Source organism: Agelaius phoeniceus, chromosome 6 (assembly GCF_051311805.1).
Source record: "Agelaius phoeniceus isolate bAgePho1 chromosome 6, bAgePho1.hap1, whole genome shotgun sequence".
Classification (NCBI taxonomy): domain Eukaryota; kingdom Metazoa; phylum Chordata; class Aves; order Passeriformes; family Icteridae; genus Agelaius; species Agelaius phoeniceus.
The window spans coordinates 16,044,543-16,061,802 of record NC_135270.1 but is presented as its reverse complement, the minus strand read 5'-3'; the positions used below and the strand labels follow the sequence as shown (position 1 = coordinate 16,061,802).

Below are 17,260 nucleotides of genomic sequence, written 5' to 3'. Positions count from 1 at the left end.
AGCAGGTCACTGTCATTCCTGCCAAAAACCTATGTGTATTTGGCATTTGGATTGTTCCCATTCCCTGAGCTACTTCTTGTGTTTCCTTTACCTTAGTAACCACAGCAGGCATGCACAAACACCTACAACGTGCTGCCAGAGACATCTCATGTTGAGGACTGGAGGCGTGAGGAGCAGCATTTCTGGCTGAGAAAACACTGTGCTGTTAATGCTCCAAAGGCAGGGAGGTCAGGAGACAAAACACTAAATGCAGCTTTTCCCCCAAATAAAACAGGAGATCAAATAGCAGAAATCTCTGCAGTTGCAGAGGGAGGTCTGTGCTCTGCAGCTCAGAGGCAGCAGGGCCCTGCTGACACACTTCAGGGCAGTTTCATTTTTACCTCTTCAGCCCCAGATCCAGCACTAAAAGACCTTCAGCAGTGGCAATGGTAACAACCTCACAATTGCCTCCAGCAGATAACAGCTCCCTTGGACATGGAGCGAGTCCAACCCAATTCAGATTAGCTTAACTGAAATTTTTATGATCATTGAACATAATAAGAATTAGTCGAGTCTCAGTTTTGCTCTGAGCACGGCACACTGATTTCAAACACTGCATATTACAGATTATAGGAATGGCCTTTCCCTAGAGATATCCTGATTCCAAACCACAACACTGTATCAGACACAGAGCCATTTTTCTCCTGCTGTAGCCAAGAAAGCACCTTGAGCAATATCTAATCCAGTAATGGAAACTGAACCACCTGTACTCTGCAAGCCTCCCTCCCACTCACCTGATGAATCAGTGTTGCAATAAAGCACATGAAAATTAAATTAAGCACCATGAAAAGATTAGAGCAGTAAATCCGCCTTTCAGTTACTTTCATGCATCACCATGATTAAATCATTCCTTAGGTTCACACTGTCCTCTTCAAACCAGAATAGGCAGTGGGCAGGACTATGGCCTGTATTTTCTCCTTGAATCAGAGAGCTGCTGTCTGTACCTCCATCAACAATACCACAAAGTAACCCCTGGAGCTGAATCTGACTCCCTTGCTGCCCCAGGTCCTTTTGGCCCAGCTCTGTCCCCCTCCTTGCCCTGCTGGGGTGGGGATACTGCCAGGGTCACTACCATCCTGCTGGGAACTGCCCAGCTGAGAAGACCCATTCTCCTCTTTGGGGAAGAGACCTTACCACACACAGAGCCTGGCTTGAGGCTTCTGTCTCTCCCTCCCCACTCACACCTTTTTGAAAACTTGCTGCCAAGGAGGGAAGGTGGCAGCTGGGGACACATCCAGTGCAATGGCTGTTCTCTGCTGTACAGACATTGCTGAATGCTGTTGCTATCTCCTACATCAGTGCAAAGAGGGGGAAGGAATATTTTGACAACAAAGATACGGCTGCACCTGGATGAAGTGAGGAGGTTGCTACGCAGTTTAAAGAACTTTCCCCCTCACCTATGTTAAACAATTGTTTCACACTACAATGCTCTAGGTTTGCATAGCACTTGAAATATACGGTTTCTGATCCAAGAGTCAGTCACATGTGCTTATGTGTTTATTTCTCTAGGAATGCTGCCTTGCTTCACTTAGTGCAAGCTACAAGCATTTCTAAACGCAGGTTTCCAAAATCTGGCTTTTAGACAGCAATGCCTATGGTCTCCACCATGGTATCTGTACAAGCACCTATAGGAAAGGTAATTACTATTGTCAATTAAACGTAGCCAATTAGTAACAGCGCAGTCTCCTTACTAGTTCCTCACCATGCTGGAAGAAGTACATTAAAAATGCGTTCCACCTACCAGATATGCCCACATGTCTAAAGAAATCAGGTCTCCTTGACAGCACGCCATCCCACACGCCACACCGGCCGCTTGCTGGCTCCCCAGCCCTGCCATGCCGAGAAGTCGGGGGGCAAGGGGAATCACCCCACAGCTCCCGTTGCCAAACCCCAAGAAAGGCACACGTAGAAGCGGCGACGCACAACCTGGGCACAAAGCACGGGCACAGGCGGCAGGGTACCCTCCCAGAGCTGCCAGCGCTCAGACCCTCGCTGAAATCACGCCGCCCGCAAGCCGACTCCGGGGTACCACGTTATACTTAAAAATAGGCAGCCTGGCAGCGCGGGGGACAGGAAGAACAGCTAGCACGGGAGGCGGAGGATTTATTGGAATAATTTAGGGCAGGGAGGGGAGGCGGTATTTGCTTTTATAGGATATTTTGGGGAGGATGGCTTCAGGGATTCGGGGGAGGACGTGGATTTTAGGGGGAGGTGGGGATGTCCGGTGCCTCTTACCTGGCCGGGGCGGCCGAGCCCCCGCGCGGTGCTGCGCTCAGCACGCCGCGCCCCGCCGCCGCCGCATCGCCGAGACACGCGTGGGACGGGAGCGGGGACACGCGTGGGCCCCGCCGAGCCGCTCCCCCGGCGGCACGGAAAGCGCGCAGCGCCGGGCCGCGGCCGGACAGCTGCTCGGGGGAGGCGGCGGCAGGAAATACCAAAAGACTGATCCAACCACGCTAGGGAGAGAGGGAGGGAAGAGAGGGGGGGAATGGAGAAGAAAAATAGAGGGCGAAAAAATAAAAACGGAGGAGAGGGGAGGAAAAAAAGAAAGGGAGAAGGAAACGTGCAAAATCCGGGCGGGATCGGCGCGGAGCGGGCGCGGTGCTCGGCTCCCCGCGGGAGCGCCCCGGGGAGCGCCTCGGCCTCTCCCGACTGGAGCTCGGCTCCCTTCGGTTTGTTATTCCCCCCCGCACTCCCCGCAGCTCGTGTCTTTCTTCTCCTCGGCACAGGGAGAGCCCGAAGCCGAGGCAGAGTAAATAAAGCAAAACCACCAACCCCTTAAATAAGAATCAGGCGGACCCCCCGGCCAGCAAGCCCTCCCTGGGGTTCACTGACGCCACGCGCAAGATAATGGAGAAAAGCCAACCTGGAGGAATCACCACGCTGAAGCCCTGCAGCTGCAGGAGCACTTTGTCTCAGCATCCAGCCACACGCCTCCGCCGACGCCGTGGCTCAAAGGCGCCCATGCAATATGCAGCCCTGACACGCAGCTGGGCGCGCTCCCAGCTTCGCCTGTGCATCCAGAGCGAAAAATCAATCCCATGGCAAGCGCGGACCCCTAAGCTCCTCCAGACGAGGAGGACAGTCCAATCATTGCACCCCTGGTCTCAGCCTGCCTGCCCTTCGGGGGAGGCATGATTTTACAGGCAGCAGAGTATCTGGTAAAGCATCACGGCAGAAAACGACCCAGCCACACGCATTTAACTGATGCTTCCTCTCTCCTCCACTCTGCAGGTCTCACGGTTCAGCACTGGACCGAGAATAGGAAGCCAAACAGCACTTCACACCTCCTTCATCTCCATGGGAAGAGATGTAGCAAAGTTAAAAGGCACCCAAACTTTCTGAAACCAAAAATCACATGAGGGAATAATGTGACCAACATGAGTCTGACTTACATCACTAAAGTCTGAATCACCCATGTAGAGCTGAAGCTTTGGTGCAAAATACAGCATGAAGCTCAGACTCATGCTTCTGAAACCAGAAGCATTAAATCATGTGCCTGAAATGCTTTACTACCCCACCCTTCACATAAAAAGCCAGATCCTTTTTCTCTTTACCGTGTGCAAGACAAAGATCTCTAGCTCTGATGTTCCTCACACTACACGGGAAGCCAGCTTCCAGCACTAAAAAAAAAAGCAACTCATTACTTGAAAAGGTTTCCCAGATCTTAATGAAAAATCCTGAATTCATCCCAAGATGCAAGGTCAGCTTGGACCAGGGCACAATCTCTCTCACTTACTGCCTCCAGCCAACTCCAGCCCAGGCTTCCCTAGATCACTGATAGGGATCCAGGGAAGGCTTCACCCTGCACCACTGATATCCACATACCTAATGCCAGTAGAGGTAGCTGATTTTCTCCTGGTCAGCTCAATGGGACATAGAGCAGAATGCACTGTACCTAGCTAGGAGTAGAGCATGGTGTGGGAAGGAGAAGTCACATCCATTTTTGCTCTTTCCTGGAAAGAAGTACTATAAACACAGCAGAAACAATGAACAGCTCACACAGCCTAAGCTGTCCCTGCTCTTCACACAGCACTTCTCTACCCATTAAATAAGCCCCTGGATCACTTGCATAGAGCAGGTGATTCTAAGTTCACCTGTATTTGTTGTGATTTCTGCCATCATCTGCAAGGTGTGGAGAGTTGTCATGATTCCAGCTGCCTTCAAGTTGGTCCAGATTTTCACTTAATCCTCCCCAAAATTTAACCCTGAGGGCAAGCCTGTACTGTGCAATGGGGCAGGGCACTGCATGGAGATGCCAAGGCCTCTCATCACCCTGGCTCAGGGCACTGCCAGGTTGAGCCATCCTCTCAGAGCATGAAGCAGCTCACCCTGCCTCATGCTGCCTTCTCACTCTCCCTGCTGCCTCCTGTCGTGTCTGTTCCAGGCCACACTGGAGTCCTTTCTGTGTCCTCCACTCCCTTCTGCTTTTAGAGCTGGAACACTCAAATGCAGCCAGATAGTTTGCCAGCACCTTGTCTGGTACAAATGGCTTTTTAACAAAAGCATGGACTTGACATTGGTCCACCTGTCTGCATCCAGGCTGGCTTTGTCCCATCATGGCTTCTCAGCTACTTTGGTACAGAGATCTACAGTTTTTAGCACCCTACATGAATCTTGGTGGGACTTAAAGTTCACTTCCCAGGGATTTCCATTTTGAACATTTTTTAAAACCCTTCTAAAAGTGTTTTGGCTAAGATTTCTACTAAATTATTTTTTTATCAGGCAATCATTCCATGATTACTAGGGTTTCATCTGCCACATTGCTACACAACACTCATTTGATAAAAAACTGAGCATCCAAAATTATTTATGTCAAAAAAGTTAGAGACCCTGATAAAAAAAATAATACATTAGGTTTTCCTATATGCTCTAGGACAGTGCATGAGGCATTAGTGATACGGAGAATTTTCAGTTAAATTGTCAAAATTTTGTCCATAAACTGGAGAAAATGAGAGAAAATTTACCTCAGACTGATGCTTTGCATCGTGCAGCCATGGCATTTCTCATGGTCCAGGGAGCCCTGAACTTGAATTTGCTGTGTCTTCAGACCTTGCACCAGATGGGTCCCCTGACTCTGGGTTAGAGCAATCCATCACTTCCCTGTCTGTCTGTCAAAGCTGGGACCTAGATCTGTTCTCCCCCTTATAAGTCCCCCACAGAAAGGTGGGGAGTAAGCAATGCAAACACTAATATTTTTGAAGACCATTTTCCACAGCCCTCTAGTGTCTATTCTGTTAACAGCCCTTCAGAAACACATCTGCTGGTTATGTGCTGTCAGCAGTCCATGCAGATACACCTGAGGTGTGTATCATAAAACCCCCAGGGGGTAGATGTGGAGTACAGAGCTCATAACCCAGCTGTGCATTTGGGGTGAGCTTTGCTGTGTCCACCTGAGCTCCCTAGCTTAGAGCTAATTCATCAGTGTCCCCCAGATATCACATATCCCTTTGACAGAAGCTCTTTGATGGATGTACCTTGCAGTTAGGGCTGAGGACCCTTCTGGCTTCAGCTCTCCTTTGCAAGAAATCAGCATTCCTTTCAGGGGGTTGGCAGCTGTGGTATTTCCTTTGGGCATTTGCCAGCGTTTGTAATACTAAACTTTCCTACCACAGAAACAAAATTCTGTCCTAAAATGCCTTGTAAACTGGTGTGAACTCTATCATAAACAGGGTAATGAAAGCAGCAAAGCACAATAAGCTTTAATTCTAAAGCAGCAAAGCACAATAAGCTGGGAGAGTTTAGTCAGGCTGTTTCAGCTGTCGTTACTTCAGTCCTAACAATCCAATAACGCAACTTGAAGACCTTGATAGTCAGAACACTGAAAAGCAGTATCTCACATATTTTTATGGCAACCCTTGGAGATGTGCAACAACACAATATCAGTGTTGTCTAGAAATTGTGGTAGATGCAGACAGGCAGGTGAGCAGCAGCAACAAAGAGAGCACTGAGTTGTCTCTCAGGTCAGCAGCCTGCCTAGGAAATCATTGCAGTGCTTTCCCCTGCATCTTCCTTTTCAATCCTCCACCTTTCACAGCTTCTGAACGAGCTCCTCTTCCCCCAGCAGAGATCAGACCTCCACCTATGTGAACTGTAAATGCATGCTCATTTGGCAGAGTCCAGCAGACTTGCATTTTATGCTTTCCTATATCTCACAACATAGTTACAATAGTTCTACAAGCTCCCCTTCATGACTAGATAGTTAAATGCCATAAAAGCCATAAGATATATTTATTGGCCTCTATTAAAATGAAAATGGACAGGATCATATTTCTATGATTATAATTACTACAATGGCTCTAGAGCCATAACCACATTAATCAGACATCATATGAATGGTTGTTAGCATTGTAGGATACTTGCCCTTAAGCTCATGGCACATAGTGAGACAAGAAGCAGGAAGCTTAAAACAAATGAGTAAAAAAATGTTATTAAACACGGGTCTTTATCATTAGTCATAAGCTTCAACACAGCTGTATACAATTAATGATAAGAAAAAGATCACTTTTACCCACAAGGGTTTTCCAGTGCAATGTTCCTTAGCAAAAATATTCAATGTCATAGCTGGATAGAGCAGGCGTTTCATGTTAACAAATAGTAGTCTGTCTGTTTAGAGCTCTGAAAAAAACATGTTTGTTCATTTTACATTTTGAAAAACAGAGCTGCTGCTAAACCAGGATCCTAATTGCTAGTTTGCTGGAAAAGGTCTCTGGAAAAGTTAGATAGGAAAACCACAACCATCTCCCTGGGAGCCACTGGAGACTGGAGTCCTCTTGTGGCAAAAGGTAGAAGAAAATTTCCAGTGACTGATACTGCTGAAAGCTGGGACCCAGTAAGAGGTGCAGGGAGTATCTACTCTGTAAAGGGCTTCGTGTCACATTGCAAAGCATAAAAGCAGCAGTGTGGAGACTTCACAGCTGGCAGTGGGCAAGCTTCAAAAGGAGCAGATGCCACAGTGTTTTGATCCTGCAGACTTCTGTTTGCTGTGGTAGCTCCTTTCTGTTAGTGTGTTCCCTGAGATGATGTTTCTGACTGGGGTTTTTTTGTTTGTTTTCTTTTCTGTCTCTGTTAGCAGAGGTAACTTTTCCTGAGTGGTTTGCTAGCAAAAATTTTTCTCCTGGCTAATATATTCACTGTACAGTATCAGAGGTCAGCTCCCATCCTTCTTTTCAGTCTGGCTGAGGTGGGCAGATAACACAATTCTGAGACCTTGTTTAGATCTTGCTGCTCTGTATTTCTTCTCCTTTTCTGCTGCATTGTCTCCTATCTGCAGACCCTATGGTCTGCCTTGAGCTCATCTTAGGAGACATTTCTATGAATAATGGATATTGGCCATGTTAGTGCCATGATCCCTGGTGGAACAGCACTGCAGAAGATGGAGTAGGTAAATAACCTGAAAATCTTTCTTTACTCACACACTGTGGTCAGAAAGCTTTCCCATGTCCACACTTGGCCTTGAGTTACAGCAAAGAGGTTATCTGGCTAGCAATTTCACCCCATGGGCCAAGCCTCCAAAGGGCTCATGAGCCTCTCGCAACTCTGGTGGTCCTGCCAACAAGATTTTGAGCTTTCAGGAAAAGTCTCCAGCAGGAGCTTGTAGCACAGGCTTCATAGGCAGCTTTAAAGACCTGCCAGTAACAAGATAAATGATCCCAGCTGCTCTTACCTGATTTATTTTCTCTATCCAACCCATCAGTTGCATCAGGATGGTGCCCTGCTTTCTATAACCTTAGCCTCCAGGATATTTTTCAGGAATCTAAATACAATGCCATTTCAACTACTTCACCCCAGACCTCATTCCAGAGAAATTGTTTGTGATCTTAGGTATCTTATATTAAACAAGATTTCTAGGGCAGACCTTACTTTCCCTACCCTGCACCCTCACCAATGTAAACTTCTGTCTCAAGGCACTCATTCAGGAATCCTGAACTACAGTCTGTGTTGGGAAGCAAAACTGTTCCACATCCATGGGTCTTGCTACAGCTGGAGTTAAATGATGTTTAGTTGTGACTACCCAAGTTTCTAATTTCTTGCTGTTCAGCTGAAGCCAGTTCATATCAAGCACCATGAACCTATTTTATTTTCCTCCAAATGTTTAAGCCAGCAAATTAAGCTGAATGCTGCCATTATGGCTTTGGTGTGAAAAATACATCAAAGAGCTTGGCTGTCATTGATTTGCTCCCACAGGCCTGGCCAGTTAACTAACTGCAAGTATCATCTCAGAGAATAGCCCAACATGCTGAGCTGATCTAGTAAGCAAGGTTCCTTCTGCAGCAGGCTGGAAAGCAGCTGAGATATCCAGGATCTGACAAATTGTCCAGTGAAATCTGGGCTAGATTTCAAAAACTTTGATAAGACATGACACAAAACCAATTTGGTATTCAAAACCATTCCAATACCCCTTGTTGTTGGTCAGGTTTCAAGCTAATTACAGAGCAAGCTAGCTGTTACAAAGTCTCAAAGGATGAAACAAAAACATTCATGTATATGTAAACATATCCATAAGTAGAATCATAGCAGAGTTTGGGTTGGGAAGGATCTTTAAAGGTCAGCCAATCCAACCTCCCTGCAGTGAGTTGAGACATCTTCAGCTACGTCAGGTTGATCAGAGTCCCATCCAATGTGACCATATAAATATGTGTATAAATGAAGTTCTAGCATGGCTGCAATGTGAGTCCATCCCCTGGGCAACAATCCTCTCCAAACTCCTGCAGTATGGGTCACTCTTCTGTGGGGCTTCTTCACTATGGAGAGGCTGCACAAGTGTGGGCTCCTCTCTGTGTGAGCCTCCCACAGGTCACAGCCTCCTCTCAGGCATCCACCTGCTCTGGTGTGCAGGGGGATCTCTGCATCCCTGTGGATCTCCATGGGTTGCAGGGGCACTGCTGCTTCACCATGGGCTGCACCACGGGCTGCAGAGGAATCTCAGCAGAGATTCCCTCCTCCCCCTCCTTCTGCACTTCAGACCCTGGTGCCTGCAGGGCTGTTCCTCTCCCATGTTCTCATTCTGCTCTTCTCTGGCCACAATTACAATCACTTTTTTTCTCTTTTTCTAAAATATGCTATCACAGAGGGGTTACCACCATTTCTAGTTGGCCCAGCCTTGGCCAGTGACACTTCCATTTCTGGATTGTCAGGGAGTGTCTCTGCTGGACAGGGAGGAAGCTTCCAGCAGCTTTTCCCAGAAGCCACCTCATGCTACCAAAAGCTTGGCCATGCAAACCTAATCCAACACATGTATTTCTATAAAAGATTCTCCTATCAGACTCATAAACATAGACACATAGATCTTTATATGGGCCAGTACCAATCTCTGCACACATACTTAGTTATGTATTGACTGATCAATACTCTGTCCATAGGTAGATCTGGATCTAGACAGACAGAAATCACAGCTTAATTCCTATTTTTTTACTACTTTGTTCTCTCCAGAGAGGGGCATTTTGAATTACAGATGATTGAATTTAGTTCCTGACGCTCAGTGTATACTATTGATCTGGAGGTCAGGCCAGAGAGTCACAAATCAGCTCTATTAGTAGCTTTGTAATAACATTGTATCATATTCCCAAGCTTACAGCTGCTTCCCAGGTTGTGTTTGTTCTCATTCTTGACCCTTTTTATTTTGTCTGACTCTTGACTCACTCTTGTAGCCAGCTCATCTCTAATAAATTATGGAACTTCCCACAGCTTCTTCCCTGCTCTTCTCTCCGAAATTCATCTTCTGGCTCCATTTGTGATCAAGCAAAAAAGTCTCCTTGGCTGTTACAATTCATTTTAAGGACTCTTTGTTATTGCTGATGCCTCCGGTGAACTCCCACAGGGGCTTGAAGGAGATCAGGAAGAAAAAGTACAATAATATTTTTTTCTGCTTCTGAAGGACGTCTGGTTTGTCTGCACAGAGGGATGCCAGTATTTTTGTCATCCTTTTGCTTCAAACAGGGAGACCTGTCCAGTGTAACAGTCACAGGTTACAATTATAGAAATGAAACACAAAACACTGAAGCCTGAATGAAAAATATTTCCTGAGAACAGATCTAACACTATCAAAGACCATGCTCTGACTTACAGCCCAAAAGGACAGCACATAAAGGTTTGTTCCAGAGCAAATTGTCTGTCCCTTTTATGCCACAAAGGACCTGGTTTGATCCCAGAGTCACTGATTAGATCTGTGCAGTTGCAGTCCAAACACAAAGGTGCTCTTACAGAGGATGGCTTGATTTAGCTACTACTGGAGTCCTGAAATAGTGGGATAATACCTTGGGAACTAGGACCTCCACATGGGTGACCTGATGGTGGCCACAGAGAACTGTAGGTAATTGCTCCATCATTTTGCAAATTAAATTATGTTTTCAGCCATGATGAACTGTATTGTTACCCTGTCAGTGACTGTGTCTCCGAATCCCTTCACACAGTGAAGCCAGACTTGGTGTGGTGTGTGACTTTCTTGTGCTGTTGCTGCATTAGCAAGCAGGAGCACATCTGTAAGGCAAAGAAATTGCTAGTGAGGATGCAACATGCACACTATTTGCATTTCAGAGAACTGGCTTTGGAGTAGCTTTAGTCTGGTTCCATCAAGTCAGCATCCATCAACAACTGCAGCAAATTAGGCATGCTCCTAGAGTGCATCTTCCCCTGCTGATTCACTGAAAGGGATTCCAGGTGCATGTACTCTGAGGCTGCTCTGGCTATGAATCAAAGAGCAGTAAATAAAAATGATCTGGATATTTGCCTCAAAATCACATTGCTGATCTGTCTGAAAAAGAGAGAGAGTGACATCTGAGAAACTAAGAGGCTGCTGACTGAAAAAATCCAAAGAAGATACTGATAGAAAAAAACACCCTGAATGCAAAGACACAGATTTTAGGAAACATGCCATCTTATCTAATGCCTGGTAACAGCTCCTTAGGTTTGCACAAACCTTGGAGCGTGTTGCTTAGCCCTTCTGTGTAATGCTCCCTCAATTATACCTGGCTGTGAAAGTCAGGATATTTGTCCCTGTTGACAGCCAGGGGAAAACAGCTGTGTGGAGCAGCTAACTCATGTAGGACATTGCTGAAAGCAGATCCCACAGCTGGGACACCATAGCCCCACATTCCACCAGGCCTCCACTGGGTGCAAGCCTTGCCATGAGGCCAAGGCAATCACATATTGTCACATGGCAGTTTTGTGCCACTGTTTTGAAGATGAACTGTTAAATGTAGCAGCCTTTCACTTTGAACTCTCATAGTAAAGATACAGACATTAAAAGTAAGACCAGCTTGTAAGAACAGATGTCCTTTGAAAAGCAATCAGCGAAAAACATACCATAGGTTTGAACAACTAATGCTACCTGTGCTTACATTGACTGAGAAATTGCAAAAAATACACAAATATATGGAATGTGTTAGTTAAGTGTTATTACTTATATGTGTACAATTAAAGGTGTAATGTTCATCAAGTATATAGGGATGAAACCAGAGTTCAAGACCATCAATGATCTCTTGCTGCCCAGAACACGAGATTCTCTGATATGCAATTAATCCTTGTCCTGCTTCCCAGTGGCTACAAAGAAGATAAAAGCATAATGGGTAGAATAAAATATTCTCAGAGTGAAAAAAATAACTACATTTGAACATGGTGAGCTAATTTGGTAGTGCTTTTCAGAAGTACCTCAAGTAACTCTTAGGAAAAGAGTTTTTTTAAGCAGAACAAAATCCAAATCAACCTTCACGGGTGTGGAGTCATATTAAAACTTTCAAATTTATCCTATTTTCATCAGAGCTGTGCCAAGCACCTCAGCCAGCTTGTGCTTCTGCAGCAAAACTTCATGTTCCTCACAGCTCTGTCAAACTGTCCAGTGAATGCAGGCAAACCTCAGCAGTTCTGGACACAGTCAGACAACTCACAGGATGCCTGTATCAGCAATGACAGTGATGCAAGGCTCTGCTGCCTAAAGCCAGAGGGAAGTCCAAGATACAGATTGGTTTTGAAAAATTGCACTTGCCACTGACAGGAAATTCTTTTTATCGGGCAGCAAAACCATAATGGAGTAGATCTGTAAAGGAGCAATATCACTTGGTGTCAGGTGGGGGTCTGGACATCATCACTTACTCTTTTTCTTTCCCCAGGAAGATTGCTCTGGGTCACTGGATTATGTTAAATAGGCTGGTAATTTTTAGGGATATTTGAGCAAAATTGTTTCCTCTTCTCTGAAATACTTGTCTTGGAAACCTGCTTATACATGTACACACAGTTTCTCCCTGAACAGATGTTACTTTTCACAAAATTACAAGGCTCATCTCTGTGGTGAATACTAAGTAGTTTCAAGAAGTCTGTTCTCTGAGCTGGTACAGAACATAGAACTCAATGGAAGGAAAGGAGGATCTGGTGAGGAAAAGAACTTCTCCAGACTAGATCCTGGTTCTGGCCTCAGATGCTGAATTTCTCTTTGCAAACCTTTTATGCCTTCAATTCTTCATGTGCAGAATGAAATATTTCTCACAGACTTTGCTTACATACATTTTATACTCTTGATGTCTTATCTACCATGTCTAGAACTGCAGTTACTCCTATTCTGATATAAATAACAATATTTTATCTCAGTTCAGTATTGCACTTCAGTACTTGCACAGAAAAACAGTCACTGACTCCTCTATTGCTTTCCTGTGAGTTTGTTAGATTTTCCCTTTAAAATTCACAAGAGGTTTCTAAAAGCACCAGTTTTCAGAATGGAAGAAATTTTCAAATCTAAAAAGACCTGCAAAGAAGAAAAGTTATGTTTATAGAAGAAACCAATCAGTCAGAGATGGTATTCTGGGTTTAGGCTTTTATCTCTGCAGAAGTAAAACCAAGTAATAAATGTCTTTATTTGTCTTTTCTATAAGAAGGGCAGTAAGATATACCTTAAACAACATAACCCAAAAAGCGTAAGGCCAATAATTTCTCTCTTCCTCTCCTCTCTACTTTTTTTTTTAACAGAAAGCAAAACTTGCTTGGTAGTGGGAAGTTGGGGGTGGAAAGGTAGGAAAGAACTATCTGGGGAGGTGACAGACTCTTCATTCTTACTCAAAGCACAGGTAAATGTCATCAGCTTGAGAAAACACAAAGGATTCAATGTGTGGCAGTTGCTTGACATATTCTCACCTCACTTGTAAAAGCAAATTCTTATCTGTTAGAATGGGAAAGGATTTTTCTAAACACAAAGTGAATGTAAATAGATACCTGTGAGCTTGTCTGTGCAGTTGTTTTTTCCTGGTTATACTGGTCTAATGAGATGATTCATGTTAGACCAGGGTGGACACACTGATTTTAGGTGAAGACTGGATCTTGTCAGAATAGCTTAAAGCATATGCAGCAATATACAGAAAAAAAGACAGGCTTTGATTTTTAGACACAGTGTGTCCTCCTGGGAACTGCTGCTGGTTTAATTAGAGAGGTTCAAAGTCCCTCTCTTTCCCTTTCTATTGTGACTCTCCCATGTTGATCAGCCGAGTTTGAGGAGAGACTGAGCTGGTCTCTGCTGCATGACATTCCCTTCCCTTGAAAAGATGCCAACTCAGCTGACAAGTATTGTGACTGTAATGAGTAAACATTAACTATTTCACTTCTTAGCAAAGCACACAAGGAAATCAAAGGACCAGAGGGCCTGCAGAAACACTTCCCAGAATACAGAGCAAGCTCGGCTGCTGCTATGCATAAAATGAATGTATTTAAGCCTACCTACAGTTAAACTGCAAGAAAGTCAGAGGGAGGGCACCAAATGAAGTAATTTTTATGAAAAGGTTAAGGTTGGGCTCAGCTTTGAAATGCTAGAGAAATAATACTCTCATTAACAGGTTTTCCTCTTGTCCCCAGAGAGACATCCTTCTCAGGATCTGGAAACAGGATGCTTCCAGAGCTATAGCACTGACCTGATGGATGGGCAAGGGCTGTTGGGATGTTTTTAATGAGGTATAATGGCTTTCTTCGGGGACTTTGAGAGATCAAGATGCTGAGAACAGTTTGTCTCAAAGTATGACAAGGGAAAAGAATGATAAAGGATACAGAGGCAGGTAATCTGCTGAATTCATTGCACTGCAGAGAAATTATGCATTGACAAATGATCTGTTGATGAAAAAGAGGTTTTAAAATGACAGAAGTAGGTAGTATTGACTGCTGTGGATGAACTATATTCTGTGGTTTTGGAGGAACTCTGAAAGAAGCCTTCTCTAAGAGGTTCAGAAGATAATTACTGCCTGCTTTTTGAGTGTGTAAGTGATGTAAGAAGCAAAGCTGGAAACATCCTCTGCAAGAGGGGGATAGATATTAAACATGTATCCTCAGCTAGGTCTGAATCTAGCCATCTTCCATCTTCAGCTTTCCAGAGCCACCACCCAACATGATCTCCAATGCAGACAGGATACCTGCCACACATAAATCCTCCAAAAATGGAGCAAATCCAGCCCATTGTGCTGTAAACACTTCCCATCCAGCTGTCAGAGAAGTACACATGCTCAGAAACAACCCAAATTAACTCTGGTCACAGTATCTTGTGCTTTATTGCTCCCATCAAGGCAGGACTGATCATTTGTCTTAGAGTTAAAAATTAAGAGTCTAGCTCCCATGACACATGCCAGACCAGTAGAAAATCAACATATTTCCTTACAGCATCTCTGAAAATCTATAAACTCAGCTTGGAAAAGGCCTATTGAGTCAGCTTAGTGTGTCTTGGTCCCAGATTGTTCCTAGTCCTTGTTATATATTCCTCAGCACTCCCAGAAAGCATGGCCACAGCTACTCATTTGCAGCATGAGGCTGCAACAGCTCAGGGCTCCAGGTGTGAGCTGGGGCACAGAAAGCATGGGAAGAGAATCTTTATTGATGACCACAACCAAATTAAGCTGAACAGATGCCCTGTTTTGGGATTAGCTGTTTTAAACATTTCTTTTAAATTAGATAGGACAAGGTTTGTGCCTTTAAAATAAACTGAAATGAGCAGAACTTCTGTCAGATAATGACCAGCTTTTCATGTAAAATGCACTGGCAAACCCAGTTATAGTGCAGTGAAGTTCTCCCTCTGGTCAGGTCCTGAAAGACATTTTCTCCAAGAGCATTCAGAATTAAATGTGCATTTAACTTTTCTTTCCATTTCACACTCCATTTCTAGTGATTAATGCTTGTGTTCTAGATGGATGAAAGCTGAAACAGATGTTATCCACTCACAATGCCATCCTGATAACCCTGAGCTAAAGGCTGAAATCCTTAGCAGATTAGCAGCTGAAATAAAAAATGGATCAGTAAAGTGGGGAGTATGGCTGAACAAATTCTTATAGGTTTTATTTCTGTGGATAACAATGCACAGAGGCTATGTAATCTCCATGCTGATCTGCCAGAGGAAAGATTAAATGGCAAAATTCCAGCACTGAAACCAGCAAGTCTCCTCTGCTCTACTCCCTCAGTGTGAACATCAAACTTTTTAGCAGAATGTCACTGTGTACACTCTATTATGTTGTTAAAAATGTGGGAGCTTCAGCACATTTTCCTCTCATTGAAACAAATTAAGTTTTTTCTTATACATTCCTATGAGTTTATGGTATTTCTGCCATTGGAAGTACTTGCAGCCTCTTTGTGGTTCATCTGGTGCTGAGCAGGTTAGGAAAAATATTTGAATTTTCACTACAGTGAAACTGGAGTGGCTTTTATCAAACAAGAAGAAACACTTTTTAGTGACTTTGGAACATTTTTTCATATTTCTTCATTCAAACCTTGGAAGTAGGTTGGAGAAATTAACCTGACATAGCTTTGTCAGGGAAAAATGTATTTCCCTCCTTTGTTCTTTTACTTCAGAGAGCTACAATATGTCAAAGAGCTGTGCTGTATTAATCTAGAGACAAGACAAACCAATTCAGCTGGGAACATGCTATTGGAAACTAGAGGAAAGGAGGAGATCTGCAATAACAATACTCTGAAGAGCAGAGAACTGGCCAGAATTCATATAGAGCTAGAGAGCCCAACATCACCTAACCCACCCCCTTTTTTTTTTTTTTTTTTAAGACCCTCCAATTACTTTCTTTTAAGCCCAGGAATGGGAAAATGGATGCAATAATCCAGTCCATTACCCTGCCTCAGACAGCAGCAGATGTTTCTGGGGAAGGAACCAACAGCCAGCAGTAGACTGGTGTAGGATAATCTTACCCCTCACATCTGATCAGATCACAGCCTAGTCTTCAGTAGTTAAGAGACTGGCTAAAAGCAGAGCATTTAATATCCTTTTGAGAGGGTTTTCTACTCTGGCCACATCAGTGGTGAATTTCTTTCCAATATCCATCATGGAGGCGAATAGCCTTCGTAAATCTGCTTTCTGTATCAGATCAATTCTAAATTCTAAAACGCTTAACATTGGAGAAAATACTTAAAACTGGAACTCAAACTACCTTTTCCAAATAGAGAGAAGGATACTCAGCTTGCTGTGTATAACTCATTCTTTGTGGAATTCACAGTACAAGCTGCTTGAGGCCTCTTACATCACTGCCAAATCTGTGCTTCTTCCATGATTATTGACAATGCATAATAATAATAATAAATCATAGCAAAGCAATTGGAAATCCCAGCTCTTCCTCCTATTCTTAAGAAAAGGCCTAAAGACCTAGACAATAAAATTATCTTAAATGATATTATTTAAAATTATGCATTATTTATAATGTTGACACAACAGATATAGCATGAAGAGCAAGAAGATGAACACAATCCTTTAAAGGTAAGTTATAAAAAACAAACTCCCACCACCAAACTCCCAAGAATGGCTTGGTTTTGTTACAGAGTGTGGGATGACTTAGCTGAGAAATAACACAGCATTGCAAGTTTCAGGGTATTTATTCTGTGATGCAAAATTCTCCAGATCTTCAGTCCACAGCAGGCAGAGGAATCTGTAACTCTAAATTGCTTCCAACCTCCAGGCTCCACCTCCAGAGACTGCAGTTAAGAGCCCAGTTAAAACTATTACTAAACCTGCACCTTTTCCTGGCTCTTCAGTGACACCTTCTGGGGCAAAAATAGACCAAATCAATCTTAGGTGTTCTGCAGCTCTTTTTACCTGGAAGTAAGAGTCAAGTGAGACTTTTCGAAGCTAGTTGCTGAGAAATGGTGAGCCCACAAAAACCACTATGCAAATACAGCTGCCTGGCCCTGAAAAGCACATCTCTTTGGAGGCTGGGCAGGAGATGAGTCCCAGTTGGCCACAAATCTGTAAGTTTTCACTTCTCCC

The 17,260-nt window shown here is 44.1% G+C and overlaps 1 protein-coding gene across 5 annotated transcripts in view; it reads right to left on the bottom strand.

The window, feature by feature from the left end:
- The window catches only part of OSBPL5 (oxysterol binding protein like 5), a 174,126-nt gene that overhangs the window by 132,902 nt on the left and 23,964 nt on the right, over positions 1-17,260 (bottom strand). For 2 of the 5 annotated variants that reach the window (XM_077179911.1, XM_077179913.1), the window contains exon 1: positions 1,781-1,939. The exons of 1 other annotated variant lie outside the window; for it this stretch is intronic. In XM_077179911.1, the coding sequence (XP_077036026.1) occupies positions 1,781-1,876 (96 nt within the window). In that variant the 5' untranslated portion in view covers positions 1,877-1,939. Of the gene's footprint in view, positions 1-1,780; positions 1,940-2,274; positions 2,405-2,905; positions 3,392-17,260 lie in introns of those variants that run through there. 2 more of the 5 variants (XM_077179915.1, XM_077179914.1) reach the window with 2 other exon arrangements.